At 40.9% G+C, this 17,556-nt stretch overlaps 1 protein-coding gene across 1 annotated transcript in view; it reads right to left on the bottom strand.

The window, feature by feature from the left end:
* The window catches only part of LOC144508466 (protein-glutamine gamma-glutamyltransferase 2-like), a 65,732-nt gene that overhangs the window by 41,706 nt on the left and 6,470 nt on the right, over positions 1-17,556 (bottom strand). Inside the window, exons 3-4 of the mRNA XM_078236404.1 lie at positions 4,378-4,620; positions 2,637-2,755 (exon numbers count right to left, since the gene is read on the bottom strand). Of these exons, the coding sequence (XP_078092530.1) occupies positions 2,637-2,755; positions 4,378-4,620 (362 nt within the window). The remainder of the gene's footprint in view (positions 1-2,636; positions 2,756-4,377; positions 4,621-17,556) is intronic.

Here is a 17,556-nt window from a genome sequence, read left to right as displayed (position 1 = left end):
ATAGGCCGGTGAGCTTGACGTCCGTGGTAGGGAAGTTGTTGGAAAGGATTCTTAGAGACAGGATGTATGTGCATTTAGAACGGAACAAGCTCATTAGTGACAGACAGCATGGTTTTGTAAGAGGGAGGTCGTGCCTTACAAATTTGGTGGAGTTTTTTGAGGAAGTGACAAAAACGGTTGATGAAGGAAGGGCCGTGGATGTCATCTATATGGATTTCAGTAAGGCATTTGACAAAGTCCCACATGGCAGGTTGGTTAAGAAGGTTAAGGCTCATGGGATACAAGGAGAAGTGGCTAGATGGGTGGAGAACTGGCTTGGCCATAGGAGACAGAGGGTAGTGGTCGAAGGGTCTTTTTCTGGCTGGAGGTCTGTGACCAGTGGTGTTCCGCAGGGCTCTGTACTGGGACCTCTGCTATTTGTGATATATATAAATGATTTGGAAGAAGGTGTAACTGGTGTAATCAGCAAGTTTGCGGATGACACGAAGATGGCTGGACTTGCGGATAGCGAAGAGCATTGTCGGGCAATACAGCAGGTTATAGATAGGCTGGAAAATTGAGCGGAGAGGTGGCAGATGGAGTTTAATCCGGATAAATGCGAAGTGATGCATTTTGGAAGAAATAATGTAGGGAGGAGTTATACAATAAATGGCAGAGTCATCAGGAGTATAGAAACACAGAGGGACCTAGGTGTGCAAGTCCACAAATCCTTGAAGGTGGCAACACAGGTGGAGAAGGTGGTGAAGAAGGCATATGGTATGCTTGCCTTTATAGGACGGGGTATAGAGTATAAAAGCTGGAGTCTGATGATGCAGCTGTATAGAACACTGGTTAGGCCACATTTGGAGTACTGCGTCCAGTTCTGGTCGCCGCACTACCAGAAAGACGTGGAGGCGTTAGAGAGAGTGCAGAGAAGGTTTACCAGGATGTTGCCTGGTATGGAGGGTCTTAGCTATGAGGAGAGATTGGGTAAACTGGGGTTGTTCTCCCTGGAAAGACGGAGAATGGGGGGAGATCTAATAGAGGTGTACAAGATTATGAAGGGTATAGATAGGGTGAACAGTGGGAAGCTTTTTCCCAGGTCGGAGGTGACGATCACGAGGGGTCACGGGCTCAAGGTGAGAGGGGCAAAGTATAACTCAGATATCTGAGGGACGTTTTTTACACAGAGGGTGGTGGGGGCCTGGAATGCGCTGCCAAGTAGGGTGGTGGAGGCAGGCACGCTGACATCGTTTAAGACTTACCTGGATAGTCACATGAGCAGCCTGGGAATGGAGGGATACAAACGATTGGTCTAGTTGGACCAAGGAGCGGCACAGGCTGGAGGGCCGAAGGGCCTGTTTCCTGTGCTGTACTGTTCTTTGTTCTTTGTATCTCCTTTAAACCTTGCACCTCAAACCTGTGCCCCGCTAGTAACTGACTCTTCCACCCTGGGAAAAAGCTTATGACTATCCACTCTGTCCATGCCTCTCATAATCTTGTAGACTTCTATCAGGTCGCCGCTCAACCTCCGTCGTTCCAGTGAGAACAAACCAAGTTTCTCCAACTCGGACCACTGGACCATAAGTAGATTGGTCAGTGGAATGCTTGCTCTGACATTCAACTAGATGCTCGCTGCCCAAAATCTCAATTCCATTTTCTTGTCTTTGCTCCATATCTCTTACCCAACCAAAATCTCAGTTTTGAGCAATTTAGGTGCATCTTCTTTCAAATATGTTACAGTTGAAATCAACAATACAGGACTTCACCAAGACCTGGTGAAGAGGTCTGGGCAAAACAAAGAATAATGGCTAGATGTACATGATTTATGAGGAATCACTAGTAAAAATTACCACAGAATTACACAAACTTTAGTTTAAAGTTTATTTATTAGTGTCACAAGTAGGATTTAGATTAACATTGCAATGGAGTTACTGTGAAAGTCCCTTAGTTGCCACACTCTGGCGCCTGTTCGGGTACACTGAGGGGGAAATTTAGCATGGCCAACACACCTAACCAGCAAGTCTTTCAGACTGTGGAAGGAAACCGGAGCACCCATTGGAAGCCCACGCAGATACGGGGAGAATGTGCAAACTCCACACAGATAGTGAACCACACCAAGAATCGAACTCGAGTCCCTGGCACTGTGAGGGAGCAGTGTTAACCACTGTGTCACTCATAATCGCAGAATAAAAGGAAACCATTCAACTATCCAATTAGTTCCACTCCTTTGTTCTTTCCCTTGTAGCTGAAATCTTCTCCTCATCAAATGTATATTCAATTCCTCTTTGAAAGTTGATTCCACCATCCTTTGGGCAGCTCATTCCAAAACATAAAAGCTCGCTGCACTTGGACAAAACTCCTGATCTGATATCTGAGTCTATCTTAAACCCGTATCTTCTGGTTACTGCCACTTCCTTCACTGCAAACAGTTGTAACTACTTTATCAAAACCCTTAATGATTTCAAACACTTCTAATAAATCTTCTCTTAACCTTCTCAGCAGTAGGTTGCTCTGAAAATACAGTGAGGTTAATAAAAGTCCACAAGAACAGCAAAACTGATAAATGATTACATTTTGTCTGTGTGCACATCCGTTCCTTCTGCTTATCAGTTACTTTTCTTTCACTGACAAAGAAAGTTTAGGTATTTCAGTACCTGCCCAAAATTCCAAGCAATGTTTGAAATGCATTTCTTCGAACCCGTGTAGATCAAGCCCTGATCATTGAGTACATATTCCTTGCGTTGATTCTCAACGTCTAAGAAGACGGCATCATCTGAAATTTTTTAAAATGTCAAAGTGATTAGCCACCCTACAGTTATTGCAAATTGTGTCTGCAGGCCACAATGTGAAGCAGACAGAAGGATGAGTCACTTTCTGAGTGCTATGTAGATACTAGTACTGTGTGGCAGTCAATTCAATTTGTCTCAAATATTCATTATAAGTAGTACATGTGAGGGGTACCCTGGGGAAACTGACCTAGAGGATTTGCATGTGCAATATTACCAAGCAGTTGGCAAGGTATCAATAGCCTACCAACATTATAACAACTGCCAATATTGCTTATATTGTTAACTTAACAACAGCACCTACTGATGTTAACCAAACATCTTCACACTTGGACTTGGACGATACTTTTGAGCTCAGGTATTTGGGGTTTTTAAACACTGCTCTCTCTCTCTTGATGGCCTTGATTTGAAGCCAGCAGAGACTGGTAGAATGTAAATTGGGATGTTGGTTCTGAAATCCAGTCCTTACCTCAGAACTGTTCATAATTCTGCTCAAATTAAGAACCTCTAATGAAAGAGACTTGGAAGATATTTGGTCTTGAGAGATGAAAGGGATCCCTGTCCTGAGTTTGCATTTGAAGAATGCTACTGAGGCAGAGTAGGTGGAATCAGAATGACACTGCTGATTCTAGATGTATTTCATACCAGCCCAGGATAATTAATGAAGAAAGAAAAATATTCTATCCCCGATGTGCCCACTTTTAACCTCAGTAAGCATTACAAATGAACTCTGAAATGTGAGCAATTGAATGCAGATGACTAATGATTAATAATATTATTGTTCAAAGTTGTTGAACCAAAAATGTTTAACGGTGATACTTGCTCCCATTATAACTTGACACCTAAGAATTAATGGTCTATTTTTATTTGATCTTAGGATGTAGGCAAGGCCACATTTGCTGCACATGTCTCCTGGGCTGTTTTATTATCATGCAGCTATGATTTCACAATGGAATCTGAAAGGGTTAATAATCACACAAGCTGCTATGAAAAAAAAAGTCTTCTTATAAGAGCCTTCACAGATATGCACCAAGGCCATTAGCCTGGGCAAAACTCATTAAATCAGACATCTGGAATTAGGAAAGAGGGAGTGATCCACAGACACAGGAACAAGCTGGACTATGATAACTTGTAAAAACAATGACGTATTAAGCCTTCACGCTGATTGGGTATGGTGGGGTGAGATTCTCCGGCCTACCAGTTCTCTGGTCCCCCTGCTGTCAATGGGAATTTCCACTGATGTCACCCCACGCTGGTGGGAAACCCACGGGCAATGGTGTGCTGCCGGCAGGACCGGAGAATTCCGCCGGAATGAACGGCCAGAGAATTCCAGCCTATAATGAAGCAAGCGTAAAGTGATTGCGATTGGTATATGCTAATTACTTGTAATCAAATTTGAACTATAATTGCTTGTGTATCTCGGAATGCTGCACTCTGGCTAGCTACAGAATGTGATCTGTGACTTTCCAGGGTCCGAGCTATATAGCCTAATTAAAACAGTTGTATAAGAGAACTCTGTGACTTGGTTGGTTACTTGAAGGGTAAAGTTATGATCAAGTAGAAGGCTGACATCGAAGCCTGCAACAGAATCAATTTAAAAGTATTATACCTGAGCACCATGGATTGAAGAGCAAGATGAATTTTCCGAGGTCAAGCAAAGCAGATTGACCTTGTGTTGTACACAGCAGTTTTAATGTATAGTGCCCGATCTTGGCATTGGCAGGTGAGCATATGGACAGTGAGAGGCGCTTCCCAGTACTTCTTACGAAGGCAGCATTCCATTTACTTTCATCAAGTGAATTTGACAGTGGAAACTGAACCCTAGTCCCAGATGTTTCTGAAGGTGCCAAACCTGAAAGGTAAAAGACAGAATTTTATTGAATTCACTCAATGAATTCGACTTTTAGCACAAACGATACTATTAGGAGCTTACCATGTAACTGCTCAAAAGGATTGCGACATACACTTTCACCAGCTAATGATTGTCAGCTTTTATTAAAGATAACTATTGCCTTGCAAATAAATTATTGTCCAGCAATTTCACATAAATCTTGCTTCTATTTTTCCTTTCCAATTACAGTTATTTCCCCTCCCGTCTGCATTTCCTTTGGATTTTCTTCCCGTGTGTTAATTGTTCCCCAGACAGAGAGTCGACAGGTTATTATCTCAGGCCTATTGCAATTGAGAGGTGAATACGAGTGAATTGCTACAACATAATTCACTTACCAATTCCCTTCCCTCAATGTGAGAAAACATTTCACTTCTAATTGACATCTCTTGCAGTACCTTGGCAAAGCTCAGTGGTTTATTGAGTGAGAAGTCATGACCATGCGTCTATTACATGACATATGCTGAGTCACAGAATCATGAAATCATAGAATTCCTATAGTGCAGAAGGAGGCCATTCAGCCCATCGAGTCTGCACTGACACTCTGACAGAGCGTCTTACCCATGCCCTATTCCCATGACGCCACATATTTACCCCACTAATCTACACATCTTGAGACACTAAGGGGCAATTTAACATGGCCAATTCACATAACCTACACATCTTTGGACTGTGAGAGGAAACCGGAGCACCCGGACGATACCCACACAGACACGGAGAGAATGTACAAACTCCACACAGACAGTCATCCAAGGCCTGGCGCTGTGAGGCAGCAGTGCTAACCACTGTGACACCATGCCGCCCTAACCACTGTGCCAGCGTGCCGCATGAGTCACCCCAAATTTCTTTCACCATTCTCATATTTTGTCTACTAGCAGCTACTGACCATCTTGCAATCTCACTTACCAAAGAAGATGGAAAGACTATTACTGATGTCACCCTTTAAGACTATTCCTAATGTAGTACCAATCAGCTGATTTCACTTTCCCTTCTCTCTCACAACCTGATGGTGTCTTTTGGTCCAGTCAGGTACTTATAAAACATATTGGCTGGAATTCCCCGGCTGTTCATGCCGGCAGGATTCTCCATTCCCACTGGCAGCACATCCCTGCCCGAAGGTTTCCCAGTGGCGTGAGGTGACCACGTCACTGGGAATTCCTATTGACAGTGGCGGGACCAGAGTATCCTGCCGCGAGCAAACAATGTGCCATGCCCCGCTGGCAGGAAACACACAGCTGGTAGATCCGTTGACTTTGGCTTAGTGACCATCTCCCACCTTCGAGCTAGATGCTCCTGACTTCAGGCACTTAGGCATATAATCTGCTGCACTTTCAGAAGTATTGTGTGAAATTCTCCAACCTCATCCGTGGCTGGGATTCTCCAGTCCTGATGCAGTGAATGGAGATTTGACTGAGCGCCAAATTCTCCATTCTCGCTGGAAGCGGTCGCGAGGAATGTAGACTGGAGAATTCCAGTAATTACCTCTCTGATTTAGAACTAAGGCTCACTTTGCTCCCTCTCAGATGGATGTAGTAGATCACAAGGTGGATAGGCATGAGCTAAACATCTGCTGTGACAACATCAGCAGCAAAGAGGCCAAAGTGGTCGGAATTGAGCAATGATAAATTCAACTAAAATAGATTGCTATATTTCTGAATTCTGTGCTGAACAACACACTTTGGGAAATGCTCCAAAGCAGTAAAAGGTCTTGGGATTTAAATGATGGAAACCATCAGCATATATACAATGCTTGGCAGAGCCTGTAATACAACAACTATTTGCTTCATAAAGCACCTATAATGGCAAAATATCCCCAGGGGCTTCGTAGGAGTGTTATCGACTGTTGTTTTTGCTCAGAAATAATCAGGCATTTACGATAAAATGTTTCGAAGCAAAATATCTTTTGGGTGCTAAATAGAAATTCATATGCATTTTGCCTCTGTCACCAGGGAGCTATGAGACCACATCTCCTACAGTTGCAAGGTCACAGTTAGTGCCTTATTCAATTCGGTGACCAGGCCCTGCCCCACCAAAAACTGAGGTCGTGGTTCTAGCCACTAGGAGTGATCAGTGTGTTTACAAGGCAGGCTTACTGAAACCACAAAGTGAAAGGCATGATCTTACAAGCTGATTGTCCTTTGCTCAATGGCAAACATCCAGAATGACCTGGAGAATGTACGAACAGACCTACTGAAGGACCTCAGCAAATGGGTCTTTAAAGGCCAACTTCTGGATCAGTAAATGGTAGACTCTTAAAATTTGTACCAGATTAGAATCCATAGAATCCCTACAGTGCAGAAGGAGGCCATTCAGCTCATTGAGTCTGCTCCGACTCTGATGGAGCATCTTACCCAGTCCCATCCTCCCCCCCATCCATAACTCCACGTATTTTCCCTATGCAGCCACGGAAATAATGTGCAAATTCCACACAGTCATCCAAGGCTGGAATCAAACCCAGGTCCCTGACACTGTGAGGCAGCTAACCACTGTACCCCCATGTCGCCCTGATTAATAATCATTTCTGAGTAAGGCAGCACCCCTAGCATCATGCACTTTTCATGTTAACCCTTTACTCTACATCTCCCTGCAAGTCTTTCTCTTGATTATATACATCCTCCTTTCATTACCATCCTTCAAATGAGACTTTAAACCCTAGAAGCATCCATGTTGGCAATGCCTAGTGGTTCCGGAGAATTTTCATCGCACTATTTGAAATAAAGCAGGTAGCTTTCCCAGTGGCATGGCAAAATCTGCTGCCTCGTAACATCAGTAATAGTAGATGCACTGCAAAGATGTGCAGGTTAGGTTGATTGGCCATGCTAAATTGTCCCTTAGTCTTAGAAGGACTAGCAGGGTAAATAGATGGGGTTAAGGGGATAAGGGGCTGGGTGGGATTGTGATCATTGCAGACTTGATGGATCAAATAGTCTCCTTCTGCACTGTAGGGATTCTATGGTTATTGTTTGTTATTGTTGTTTGTAGAAGTTTTTATGTGCAAAATGGCAGCTGTTTTTGCTTAGTAACAGTCTCAACAGCACAAAGCAATTCACTGTGTGTGCAACAGTCATAGACATTTTTCACAGATCAGATCTGTTGTTTTTTGTTCCTCATCCTTCCTGGCTTCTTCAAATTACCTCGATTCTGAACAGAATATAGATACAATTTAGCCTAATCCCTATGTAGCATGTTGAGAAAGTTTCCAGTTAGTCAGGCTGTCATTTTAAACATAACAATATTCAGGATGGAGCAAGTTGTCCATACCATGCTTCAAACAAACTAATCTTAAATAGGAATGACAAGATTCTAGTCCCAAAACCACCCAACGGCCTGTTCATCACCCAATAATCCCCAAATACTTCCTCAAAGAAAGTCTCGCTTTCAGATTTTATTTTGCTTTTGTTGCCTTGATCCCTTTTAACATATCAAATTAATATAAGATCTCAGTCAGCTGGATGACAAATTAAGCAATTGTGTGATACAGGCAAACTTCAGATAGCAGGATGCTTGCAGCTATTTTAATTCCAGCTACTGACTCACAAAACATTGACCACAGCTTTTATTGATCAAATAAAGGCAGGCAGTCCAAGTTAAACAAATTGGATATTGAAAAAAGTCCTAAATTACTTTCTTTGCCTTTTTGGATGTCCCTTTAAAAAGAAGATACTTAATTTTAAACTCAGAGAAATAATTTTTGTGCAATTTGCCCTTGCGTTTCTGGGCACTCCATGTTCTGGTGTGGATTTGATATGTTCTGGTGTGGATTTAATATGTTCTTGTGTGGATTTAGCATGTTCCGGTGTGGACTTGACATGTTCTGGTGTGGACTTGACATGTTCTGGTGTGGACTTGACATGTTCTGGTGTGGACTTGACATGTTCTGGTGTGGACTTGACATGTTCTGGTGTGGACTTGACATGTTCTGGTGTGGACTTGACATGTTCTGGTGTGGACTTGACATGTTCTGGTGTGGACTTGACATGTTCCGGTGTGGACTTGACATGTTCCGGTGTGGACTTGACATGTTCCGGTGTGGACTTGACATGTTCTGGTGTGGACTTGACATGTTCTGGTGTGGACTTGACATGTTCTGGTGTGGACTTGACATGTTCTGGTGTGGACTTGACATGTTCCGGTGTGGACTTGACATGTTCTGGTGTGGATTTTCCACATTCTGTTTTGATATTCATGTCATGGTGTGAATTTCCCATGTTCTGGCACGAGCTTTTTCGATATTCTGATGTGGGTACTTAATTTTCTGGGGGTTGTCCATGTTTTGGTGTAGGTTTTGGTCTGGACTCAGGGTGGATGAACAGCAATCAAATTTTACCTCCACAGATGAAGCATTGGCACAGCGCTAAATCATGACAAAGATTAAATTTAATGTTGATTCAAGTTTCAAATCCGTTTGTTTAAAATGTCCGCTTGAGTCATTCTGATGCAACCTCAAACATTAACTGCAGACATTGAAGGTTAATATTTTCAGTGGAACCTGGGCCAATTTGTTGATGTCAGGGATAAATATAGGCATGTATACTCGGGAATAAAATGGAAAAATTGAGGAAAGAGTGACCTGGGCAGACTTGGAAAAGTTGCAAATAGAAATGAATAATCAAAATAGGCACCAAACGTAGCAGCATCATGGTGAGGGAAACATGGAGACCGGTGAGGATTTTAAAAAAAACAAGGGATTGGGGAAATTAATACATATGCAGAGTAAAGTCCTTGGAAAAGGGAGGTTAGGCGTGTGCGTGTGAAAGTGCATGTCATCATCGACCTGAAACATTAACTCTGTTCCTCTCCACATATGCTGACTGGCTGAAAATTTCTAGCATTTTCTATTGGAGTTTCAGCATCTGCAACATTTGTTTTTTCAATTTGTGTTTAATTCACTGCCACTTCTCTTCTACATATTTCCACCTTGAAGAAGTTCTGCTTTTCTCTGAGACAGGATTTATGTTTTGTCTCTTTTACCTTGTTCACCTTTCCACTTCTTTCTTTACGTTTGATCTCTCGCAACTCATTTCACAGTCATACCTCCTTCTTCAGAAATTATCTCCAGTTCCAAATTATTCCACATGGATTCCAATGAAATTCCACCTTTGGGGTTGTAAATCCATCTAGGTTTACAGATATCTCCTGACATTCAAAGTTCCTTGAACAGCTTTTGTTGTTACTTCCAGAGGTCCACATTCAACAATATGTGCCATCACTTGAACATACTCTACCTGCCTTTTCAGCAGCACTGACTCACTCTATCACAAAGCTATTCCTGGTCTGCAGTTTCACTTCATCCTTCATCTCATTCAAGGCTTTAACAAAACTTTCTGTCTTCCTTCCTGATGTGAAGGATCGCAAATTTGAACAACTGATGGGTAGAGGCATCTCTTCTTTCATGAATAGTTCTGATTTAATATCATTAACCTCCTTCACCCTACACAAATGCTGTCTAAATGCTGAGTTCCAATTCTCTTCCTACACCTAGTGGTCCACTAAGGCATACTTTTGTCTGTTTCCATAGGTGGCAATTCCTGGAACAGGTTACTCATCTGTCGCCAACCTGCTGAGTATTTCCAGCATTTTCAGTTTTAATTCTGAAATTAAAGAGCTGTTCTATAAATGTGTAGGAACATTGACTATTCAGCCCCTTAAGCCTATTCTGTCATTGAATTAAATCATGACTGATCTGTGAATCAGTTCTAGTTACATGCTTTTACTTCTGGTCCCTTCCCACCGAAATAAATCTGAAAATCTCAATCTTGAATTTCAAATAGCCCACCATCGCCCCTTGACATTCAGTGGCATTACCATCACTGAATCCCCCACTATACGTGCATCCTGGGGTTGCCATTGACCAGACACTAAACTGGACTAGCCACATAATACAAGAGCATGCCAGAAGCTAGGAATCTTGCAGTGTGTAGCTCATCTCCTGACTCTCCAATGCCTGTAAACCATCTTCTGCATGACACAAGTTAGCAGTGTGATGGAATTATCTAAGATTGCCTTGATGCGTGCAGCTCCAACAACACTCAAGAAGCTCAATGTCATCCAGGACAAAGCAACCCTTGATTGATACCGCCTCCAGAAACATTCACCCCCTCCACCACTCTCGCACAGTGGCAGCCGCATGTACCATCTACTAGATGTAAGAGCTCACCAGGTTCCACAGGCAGTGTCCTCCAAACCCATGACAACTACCATCTAGAAAGACAAGTGCAGGAGACATATGGGGATACTCTCCAAGTCACTTACCATCTGACTTGAAAATATATTGTCATTCCTTCACTGTCGCTGGATCAAAATCCTGGAACTCCCTCCCTAACAGCGCTGTGGGCGTATCCACGTCACATGGACTGCAGCAGTTCACCTCACCTTCTTAAGGGAAATTAGGGATGGGCAATAAATGCTACCCTAACCAATCACGTCCACATCTCAAGAATGAATAAAAGAAAATCCACAACTTTTTGGGGATAGGAATTTTAAATTTCCTCTGCTCTCTGGTCAAAATTGTTTCTGGATTTCACTGCTGAATGGTTGAACAGTGATTGGATTTGTGTTTTTTTTTGTACAGTATATCTGAATAAAATACCCAATTTGTAAACTAGGCTGGGCTTGCAAACTTTTCACAGTCTCAGTATGAAAGCAGGACTCAGTTAAACTACCGTGATAATTCATGACAATCCGAGTTTCTGAATTAAAAGTCCTGTAATATAAATGGACTTATAAATTAATATTTTAATCAGCTGGAGAATGTAGGAGCAGAAGGATATGGGTGTACATATGCATAAGGCATTGAAGATGGCAGGACAGGGTTAAGAGGGTGGTTAATAAAGCATATCATATCATTGACTTTAATAGGGTTATAGGGTACAAGGAAACAGTGATTTAATCTCAACTGGATGACTGAGTTGCATTCAGTTCTGAGCACCACACTTTAGGACAGATGTGAAGACATTGGACAGACATTGCAAAAAAGATTATTGAGTATTTTCTCAGGGATGAGGAACTTCAGTTATGTGGACAGATTGGAAAAGTTGGGTCTGTTTTCCTTGGTGGAGAGAAGATTGAGAGGACATTTCATAAACGTATTCAAAATCATGACAGGTCTGGACGGAGTAGATCAAAAGAAATAGTTTCTACTGGTGAATGGACTGAGAATGCCAGGGCAGAGATTTAAGGTCATTGACAAAGGAAGTAATGGAGATATTAAAAGAAACTTAGTCACGTAGCAGGCGGTTAAGATCTGCAATGCACTGCCTGACACTGTGGTGGAGGCAGATTCAATCAAGGTATTCACTAAGGAATTGGATTATTATCTCAAAAGGAAGAATGTGCAGGGTTACAGGGAGAAGCCAGTGGAGTGACACTGGGTGCATTGCTCATTCAAAGAGCCAGCGCAAATGTAATAGACCAAATGGCCTCCTTCTGTGCAGCAGAATTCAGAAATTCTGTGATCAGTAACATTTTGCTTTTCTGTGTTATTTAAGTTGCTTGATCCAAATATTGGATAATTTCCATAAACAAAGCAACACTGAATGGTCAGGTATAGATAGACCTGTTGACAAACCCATTGTCCAAGTCAATGCCAAATTGCTGCATCACACCAACATTTTCCTCTCAGACAGGGTTGTCTCTCTGGACTAGAGCCAGTGAATGGTCAATGAATTGAGATCTGGTGGTCTGTGGTTACACTGCCAGTTCCTGATATGCAATCTGTGGCACCATCAATGATATGAGTCTTCTTGAGGGTTTGGATTTACTAATATGGTGAGTTTACCTTTTTGCTGCTGATGTTGTCAAACATGGATATCATGAATAGTGACACCAGTATGATACAAGAGTTGGTTTCGAGATGTGTTATGCAGTTAGCCCACTGTCCAATCCAAGTGCTGAGAAACAAGAGTCTGAATATTGTTTGCATTATAAGTGTACACATGTGTAATACTTTTAGTACATACTGGTCTGTCTGTTTTAATGGAGATCTTGGGCAGCGGAAACACTGGGTGAACGGTAGCACAGTGGTTAGCACTGCTGCTTCACAGCTCCAGGGACCTGGGTTCGATTCCCGGCTTGGGTCACTGTCTGTGTGGAGTTTGCACATTCTCCTCGTGTCTGCGTGGGTTTTCTCCGGGTGCTCCGGTTTCCTCCCACAGTCCAAAGATGTGCAGGTTAGGTTGATTGGCCTTGCTAAAATTGCCCTTAGTGTCCTGGGATGCGTGGGTTAGAGGGATTAATGGGTAAATATGTAGGGATATGGGTATAGGGCCTGGGTGGGATTGTGGTCGGTGGAGACTCGATGGGCCGAATGGCCTCTTTCTGTGCTGTAGGGTTTCTAAGATTCTAAGAACTTTGGTGTGGCAAACTTGGATTCTCTGTTATATATACATTATCTAGCTTTGCTTTTGACTTACGTGTGATGTGTTGCTTGTTTTATGCTGCAGCCTAAAGTTCTACATGGGCACCCAAGTAGGAAACAAGTACTAGTGAATGTTAGCGACATTTATTTAAATGTAATGGGCTTGTTTTCAAAGGAACAAACAACAAACTAGAAGATTAAAACCATATATTGAGTTAATGAGGACATTTCACTGCAGGGACTCCCACTAGGAATCGATTGACTGTTTTCTGTTTATGTAATATGTTCTGTTTACACCACTGGCTGAGATGTGTCAGTTTAATGTCTCCACTCAACCACAACTAAAACAATTTATTTTCAAACTGTCAAAGCAGGAAGCAGTTAACTTTTTTATGCTGTTAGTTATCTGACAATAATAAGCATAAAATCTACAGCACGGAAACAGCCCATATTGTCCAACTGGCTTTTGCTTGTATCAATGCTCCACATCAGCCTTTTCTCATTCTACTTCATCGAACCTCATCTGCATATTCTTTCTATTCCTTTCTCCCTTAACTACTTATCTAAAGGCACTTATACTATTTGCCACTCCTGTGGTGGCATTGTGGTATTGTCACTGGACTAGTAATCCAGAAATCAAGGGTGATTAATGCTCTGGGGACCAGGATTCGAATCCCACCAAGGCAGATGGTCAAATTTGAATTCATGGAAAAAAAAATCTGGAACTCAAAGTCTAATAATGACCATGAAACCGTTGTTGACTGTTGCAAAAACCTATCTGGTTCACTAATGTTCTTTAAGGGAGGAAATCTGCCATCCTTACCTGGTCCGGCCTACATGTGACTCTAGATCCACAGCAATGTGGTTGACAATTAGGGGTAATTAATACAGGCCCAGCCAACGACACCCACATCCCATGAGTGAATAAAAAAACCTCCATATTCTAACTTTGTTTTGGGTAAAGAGGTTCCTGCTTAACTATTTTGTTCATTGGATTTATTAGTTGACTTCATAGTCGCTAGCCTTGGATTCCTCCATGAATGGAAATGTCCTCTCAACGACTATCCAAATTAATTCTGTGGCCAACGAGCTATTGTCTAATACAAAAATGGCCAAACAACAAAAAGACTACTATGACCTGATGGGAAATATGACTAACTTCTGAAAATAAGGTTTTTAAGCTCCTGGCTGAGTATGTGGACTGCTCGGTTTACTTGTGACAAAGGTTTGGTTTTACGATGGGTGATAAAGTGAGCAGGATACAGGATGGTGATTGTTTTCAAGGGGGAAGCTGTACCAACACATCCATGATAATAAAGTCATTCTAATTGATCAAGTGGACAGAAATCAAATACAAAGAGAGCCAGAAGTCCAATTTTAAATGTTACACAGGCTCAGGACTCTGCCCTAAGGTCAGGCAGCTGCAATAAACCAATTTGGATGATATGCCTATGGTCAGTGCGAAATTGCATGTCTTTGAGCCAAGGAAAAAATTAAGAAAGTCTTGAAGAGAAGAAAGAACCACATGACAATAGAAAGGAACTTCAAACTTTAAGCTCTGATCTCTCTCCATGCCTGTCCAGCATGAGTGGATAAAGACACCCCTACAGATCCATTAGCTAAATATAAATAGTTAAAATCTATGTTTGTATACTTCTTATAGTAGATTTATAGGGGAATAGAAGTATTAATTTGTGATATAGTGTAAGAGAGTCAGTCTTGTAGCTGTCATAAATATTTTACAATTTTGTTGTATTTTCCTGATAAAGACATGATTTGATTTAAAAGATTTGTTCTATTATTTAACTGGAGCAAAGGTTTTGGTTAACAATTCCTTCATACACCTAATAGATTGCCCCTGAGCCTTGTTTCAGAAAAGAGTCCAAGCCTGTTGAATCAGAGAGTTATAACCCTTCAGTTCTGGTTTTGCTCTTGTAAATCTTTTTCATTATTTTCTAGTACCTCTTGGCTACAAATTTCTAGCAGTCGTAATAAAAAGAAATTGAGTGTTAGGACAAATTTTTTAATCATTCATCGCCAGTTTGAGATAGTTTTGAATGAGGTCACCATACATGTCAAATTCTACCAAAAGCAGTGAAACATTTAAGATTCATTTCAACTCAGTGTAAATGATGTTACAAATCAAATATGTTACATAAATTGAGCACTTCACAATGATTATAAGATAAAAGGCATTCGATTCATTATTGTGTTCGTTATTTGGGTGATTTAAGCTGATTTATACTTTAAATTGATGATTTATCACTGAACTTGAGGGGACAAGGTTGCGTGAATTAACGCACAATTGAAATGAATAATTTCTAGGATTAACTAGGCGAATGCACTATTGTTGATTCCGCCATCTTGTGTTTATTGTCTTCAATGATTCTCAGCACTCCATTTCACACATTCTTTGAAAAATTACCACAAAATTGAGAGAAGAACCTGAAGCTTAATCCTGCTTTTTATTACTTTTAAAAGGCGCACTGGGAACATTCTCAATGAGGGTGCAGGTAAAACAAATGAAAATTTATAAATGCCACAAATTGGAAATAGAAACAGAGAATGCTGGAACAATGCAGTAAACTAGTCAGCATCTGCACCCAAATAACACAGACTAACATTAAGTATAAATTCTACCCACATTAGTAACTGTAAAATAAGAGAAGAAAAAGGGGGAAGTGGCAGGTTTATGAATGTAATTTTCCGTTTGATTTCATACATTCTTCAATTTTTATGTGATTTTTTTCAGTAAATTTACCTTGCCTTTACAGTTATTTTCACACCATTTTGTTCTTTGAGTTACTTTTACTGTTTCTTTAGGTGATGATCATTACAGATCATCCTTTAGTTTTCAACTTTTCAAAAAAAAATACAAATTCTCTCGTGCCAGTCAGCAATATTCTTCAGACGTCCACAATTTAGTGACTCTTTTGAGATATTGACGTGAAATTTCTTTGCCAGAACTGATTCTGGCAACAGATAGGGTTCATAGTGTGTGAAGAACCAAACTTAAACTCGATTGTAAAGCGCAGCCGAAACTTTGCAATGGCAAATAACCCAGATTGTGGAGGAATCGCACTTTAACGAGGTGTGAACAGCTGCTGCAACTACCCAAAATAACCGATGCACACTTTAGCATAATTTGTCCAATACAGGAAGAGGTTTGCAAAACTGGTTCCAGGGTAGTGGGATTATAGTTATGTGATGGAGCAGAAAATGGAATTGATCTCCTTTGAGAAGAGAAGGCAAAGAAGAAATTTGATAGAAGTACATAGTAAAGTTTAGAGGGAGTAAAAAAAGATAAACTGTTTCCAGTGGTCGAAGGGACGATAACTACAAGTTGCAGATAGTTTGGCAAGAAAAGCAGGAGCGACTGGAGGAATAATTAATTTGCATAATGAGTGGTTTGGATTTGGAATACACTATCTGCGAGAGTTCAATAGTAACTTTCAAAAGAGAAGTGGTTAGGTCCTCGATGGAGAAAGAAAATGCTGGGATATGGGAAAAAAAGCAAGGGAGTGGATTATCATATCAAGAGGCACATTTCTCTTACATTTTTCAGCTCTGCCAAATGTCTACCTCTAAAATGTCATCTTGACCTTTCTATTTGCATGCACTAAAAGGATCTGCTGTGCATTTGCTCCATTTTCTGAGAAATGCAACTTGTTTCACCATTTACAATCTTGATTCTTTTACTTTATTCCGAAGCTTCAAATGTTTCCTAAATATAGAATTGGCAATGCACATGACGTTAGAAAGAATTAATCACTGGTGATTAATTGAATCAGCAGTTTTAAACACTTCACCTATTTTTAGATTATTTATTTTGAACTTCATCGACAATCATTTTAAGATGGATACACTATGGTAGATCTTGACTGTGTGCTGTTTGCCTATATTCCACTGACTTGAATAGAAATTTTAAAAAATCTTGTGAGAAGTAAGACAGTCTGTTGATTTATTCTGACATGTTTTACGCTATCGTAAAATGTCAAAATCTACTCCTTTGTCACATATTCAATTTTTATTGCTTGAGAGATACCAACAATGAGCCACCTCTGGAATATTACCAACACGTCTCAGGTGGATCTGAAATATTGCCCCCAAACTGTTGTATTTGTAGATTGCTGCTACTCGCTGAGTATTAAGCTTAATCTATCCTGCTTTCAAAAAACGTACCAATTCTGCTCTGCAGCAGTACCAAGGTGGTGCTGACATGAAACATGCATTTTAGAGCATGTGTCACAATATTTGGATATACCAAAGCAGTTTGCAACTAATCTGCTGCTTTAAGGTACAGCGATAGACATTCTGTCCAGTAATTTTGTAACAGTGTTGGATCTGTTCTAATATTAGGCTTTGCCTGACCTTCTCCAACTTCAAAGTACTATCCTTACAGAACCATTAGTTAACACGTAATCTGTAAATCTTTGGGATGAAAATGAATAGAAGATTAATTCCAAGTTATTTTAAACTAGGAATTATTAGCACAAAAGCCATTAGCAATAAAACTTTTTAATTGTATAACTTTGCTTCTAGAA

This window comes from Mustelus asterias, chromosome 20 (genome assembly GCF_964213995.1).
Source record: "Mustelus asterias chromosome 20, sMusAst1.hap1.1, whole genome shotgun sequence".
Lineage (NCBI taxonomy): Eukaryota > Metazoa > Chordata > Chondrichthyes > Carcharhiniformes > Triakidae > Mustelus > Mustelus asterias.
This window is presented reverse-complemented; position numbering and strand designations above follow the sequence as displayed.